At 43.8% G+C, this 4,758-nt stretch overlaps 1 protein-coding gene across 1 annotated transcript; it reads right to left on the reverse strand.

Moving 5' to 3' along the window:
• Positions 1-213: 213 nt before the first annotated feature.
• On the reverse strand, positions 214-1,142 carry LOC127214266 (taste receptor type 2 member 39-like). The gene is given in 2 exon segments (XM_051174668.1): positions 214-1,094; positions 1,097-1,142. Coding segments are annotated over 2 exon segments (927 nt in total).
• Between the last annotated feature and the right edge of the window lie 3,616 nt (positions 1,143-4,758).

Raw genomic sequence — 4,758 nt, forward strand, 5'->3', positions numbered from 1 at the left:
GGGAGGGAGACAGAGAGCGAAGGACAAGAACGAGTTAACATCACTAAGATTGTGCCCACAAAACACTAGCGAGTAGTCCTATACAGAGACTTTGCCTCAGGTGAAGGGATCGGGTTGGATTTGGTGAAGGAAGCTGGAGAGGAAGGAGAGATCCGGGTAAGGGTAATGAGGGGCTGGTGGTCTGTATTGTGTGGTCCTCACTGGGAGCTGATGTCAGAATCTACTTTGCAAGTACAGATGGATTTGGGACGGACGCTGCTTCCAGGCTCTTCTTAATCCAGGGTTGTTCTGAATGAGTGAAACTGAATGGGCAGCTGGGTAACAAGGCAGGATGATTTTAAGTACAACATTACAGGAAAAGTTGGCATTGAGTAACACAAACATAGCAGCTGCATTTGAAATATAGAGAAAGAGAAAGCAGCTGGTTTCTCTGATGGCCCGCATGTGAGACTCTCTGCTGGGGTCTCTGGAGCCAGTGGCCTGTTTTCTCATGTGCAGGGTGTGTCTCCTGAGGGAGAAAATCAGCAGAGTGGTTGCCCCAGTGGATATGATCAGAGGAGGGAGGATTCCCAAACTGAATATGAAAGCTACGCTGACCACATTCGTCTCAATGAAGTACACTTCCAGTGTGTTGTTGAAGAAGCTGAAACTTAGAGAATTGTTATACACGGTGTAGGTGTCCTTGCAGAAGAACATGCTGGAGCTGAATGAAATGAACACAGAGAGCCACGGAAGCCAGGGCATTAATCCAGGAATTCTCCACTTTAGCTTGAGGAACAAGGGGTAAGAAAAATTTGCAATCTTCGCAAAGCGGAGAAACCTAAGCAATGCTGCAAACCAGAGGCCACAGTAATTTAAGAATACGAAACTTACTTTGGAGATGCTAGAAGAAACCCTGCTGTAAAAAGAAACCTTGAATACAGAGAAGGTAATTCCTACCAAAACAACACTTCTTGACACACTCAGGAAAAGCAGAACCCTAGTGTTTACAGAAGCTGACTTTCTCTGAAACCAAGGGACCACATTCACAGCCACGATGTTCCCGTTCGCAATGATGATACCAATGACGAACTCTGTGGCCACAACTGTCAGATGACAAGTGGTAGCACATCGTGTCTCCAATGGTTGATGGGCTGAGCCATCCTGGGTGGTTGCTCTTTGGAGGCTGCAGCGAAATGTGTCCTTGTCAACTCCCTTGATTTGTGTCACAGGAGGAAGATGCTCACGTACCACACCCAAACACACTCAATTTGTTTACCAAAGAATTCTTTTCTGTAAATATAGAGATGCAAATGATGGGATTATTTGGTTTCAGGCCCTTTCCCTAGATTTGGACACATTTGTGTTTGGTCAGGACTCCAGGGAAGCACTTGTGTGGCTTCAGCATCACGGACCACCAGCATGGTACCGAGAACCGCGCTTCTGACAGCTTCAGTTGAAATATTTAAGTAGACCAATGTAGTGAGTTTTCAGTTGTGAATTCAGGAATTAAAGATCTCTGTGTGAATATGCAGAGATCAGTTTGAAGTGACTGGATTTATTAAAATTCTAGACATTTGTATATGTGTATATGTGTATTCATATTAGGTTGAAAACAGACTTCTTATTTTTGCTAGTAATATCCGGAGAATACTCATGTACACACACATGCACCTGTATGTGGCTGCACACGTGTGCACGCAGACACACACACACACACACACCCTCTCAGGCACATCCCACATAACAAGCTTCATTAAGACTAAGCACATACTGCCACACAAGGCTGGACAAGGCCACCCATGGGAGAAGAAGGATCCCACAAGTAGGTAAAAGAGTCCGAGACTGTCCTGTTTGTGCTCTCTATTTTTTTAAAATTTAATATTTTTCTTATTTTACATATGGATCCTAGTTCCTTCTTCCTCCCATCCTCCTGTGCCCTCTACAGAGCCCCCATCTCACCCCCAATCCAATCCCCAGTGAGGTTGAGGCATTCCATGAGGGATCCTCAAAATATGTCAAGTTATTTAGAGTAGGGCCTAGGCCACCCCCATCTCTACGCTAAGGGAGTATCCCTCCATGGGGAATGTGCTCCTGAGGTTCATTCGTGCACCAGGGATACATCCTGGTTCCATGGTCAGAGGTCCCTTAGACTGCCCAGGCCTCCTAGCTGAGACCCACGTTCAGGGCTATGCTGGTTTCTCAGCTATCACTCTGGGTCCATGAGCTCCCCCTTGTCCGGTCAGCTGTTTCTGTGGGTTTTTCCAGCCTGGTCTTGACCCCTGAATCATCACTCCTCCCTCTCTACAACTGGATTCCAAGAGTTTCAGCTCAGTGTTTAGTTCTGGGTGTCTTCTGCTTCTATCAGCTCCTGGATGAAGGCTCACGTTCATCTTTTTGTGACTGGGTTTCCTCCCAGATTCCTCTATTGAGAATTCTCTATTTAGTTCTGTACCCCACTTTTTAATTGGATTATTTGGTGTTTTGGTGATTAGCTTCTTGATTTCTTTGTATATTTTGGAGATCAACTCTCTGTCAGATATGGGGTTGGTGAAGATCTTTTCCCATTCTGTGGGCTTCCATTTTGTCTTGTCGTCTGTGTCCTTTGCCTTACAGAAGCTTCTCAGTTTCAGGAGGTTCCAGTCATTAATTGTTGATCTCAGTGTCTGTGCTACTGGTGTTTTGCTCAGGAAGGGGTCTGCTGTACCAATTCATTCAAGGGTACCTCCCACTTTCTCTTCTAAGAGGTTCAGTGTAACTGGATTTATATTAAGGTCTGTGATCCATTTGAACTTAAGTTTTGTGCGTGGCAACAGACATGGATCTATCTGCAGAATTCTACACACCAGCATCCAGTTATGCCAGCACCATTTGTTGAAGATGCTTTCTTTTTTCCATTGTATAATTTTAGCTGCTTTGTCAAAAATCAGGTGTTCCTATGTATGTGGGTTAATATCAGGGTTTTCAATTCAATTCCATTGGTTTTCCTATCTATTTTTTGTGCCAATATCAAGTTGTTTTCAGGACTACAGCTCTATAGTAGATCTTGAAGCCAGGGATGGTGATGCCTCCAGAAGTTCTTTTATTGTACAGGGTTGTTTTGGCTATCCTGGGTCTTTTGTTTTTCCACTTAAAGTTGAGTATTATTCTTTCAAAGTCTGTGAAGAATTGTGCTAGGATTTTGGTGGGGATTGCATTGAATCTGTAGATTGCTTTGGCAAGATTACCAATTTTACTATGTTGATCTTGCCTATCAAAGAGCATGGGAGATCTTTCCATTTTCTGGTTTCCCGAAGAGAAGAAACTATTTTCATTCATCCTGGAGATAAAAATGTTAACTGTGGAGCAAGGAATACTGAAGAAATCATTGTACCAAAAGATACCCAAGGGGAGATCATTAATAATGACTGTTCTCGTGATCAAGTAAAGTCCAGATAAAAAGATGTGTGTGTAGTGAGATATCCACCCCGCCCACACCTGTTGTTCTGACCACGCCCATTGGGGGGCGTGGGGACAGGTGTGGGCGTGGCTGGTGGAGTCTAGGTCTGGGTCTAGACCTGGATGCACCCACTTCTGGGTCGGGGGTAGAGAAAATCCTTGGAGTAGGAGCCGGCTAAGTGAGTTTTCCCGAATAAACCTCCGTCAGGTGTGGGCGGGGTGGATATCTCACTACGTATGTGGGGGACTTCTAGAAATATTTATAAGGAATCAACTACTATGGCTATCTGTTGGCCCTAAAGACCTAAGTGAAGGCAACATTTCAGTGTTATTGGCCCGTGGGCACATCAGTATGGGAGAATATTAATTCCTGACTGATTCTGGAAGATGCAACCTACTGTGCGCCATGTCTGTTCCTGGACTGTTAAGAAAGAAAGCTAGCTGAGCGCATGCAGTCATGGCAGGCATGCTTTTGTTTTTCTCTGCTCTTGATTGTGGGTGTGATGTGACGAGCTGCCCGAATTCCTGCCTTAGCTCCCGCTCTGTGATAGGTTGTAACGTGGAGCTGCAGGGTGAATAAGTCCTCTGTCCTAAGCTTCTCTTTGTCAAGAGTGTCCTATTACTGCAGTAGAAATGAAAATAGAGTAATGCCTTAGGGACACCTGTAGTATTTAAGAGCTGGAAGTTCTTAATTGTGTAGAGAAAGAACGTATTAAAAAAAAAAAAAAATATATATATATATATATATATATATATATATATATATGTAAGGTGTACTGTTTTTCCGCCTTCTGCCGCCCGGTCTTGTCCTGCTGCCGCACCAGCCCCAAATAATACACAGAGACTCTGTATTTGATACAATGCTGTTGGTCAGGTGCTAGTTTCTTATCGGCTAGCTCTGTCTTAATTATTAACCCATTTCTATGTATTTCTCTTACCGGGGAGCCGGCGGCATACTGCTTTCTCCAGACTCTCCATCTTGACTCCTCCTTCCTACTTCCTATTTCCTCCTTGTCTCCTAGTCCCTCCTATCTTCCTTTCCTATTGGCCAACAGTGCTTTATTATTAACCAGTATGAGAAACATATACAGAATGACATCTCCCATCATATATATATATATATATATATATATATATATATATATATATATGAGTTCAGTATCTTTGCCAAGCTTGGTGATGCACACCTTTAACCCCAGCCCTTGGGGGACAGGGACAATAGATATCTGTGAGCGTAAGGCCAGACTGCTTCAAGAAGTTCCAGGTCAGCCAGGATTACATAGTGAGATCCCGTCTCCCAAAATAAATATTATTTTTTGGGGCATGCAACTAAATTAAGTT

The sequence above is a fragment of the Phodopus roborovskii genome, unplaced genomic scaffold, assembly GCF_943737965.1.
Source record: "Phodopus roborovskii unplaced genomic scaffold, PHOROB, whole genome shotgun sequence".
Taxonomy (NCBI): Eukaryota; Metazoa; Chordata; class Mammalia; order Rodentia; family Cricetidae; genus Phodopus; species Phodopus roborovskii.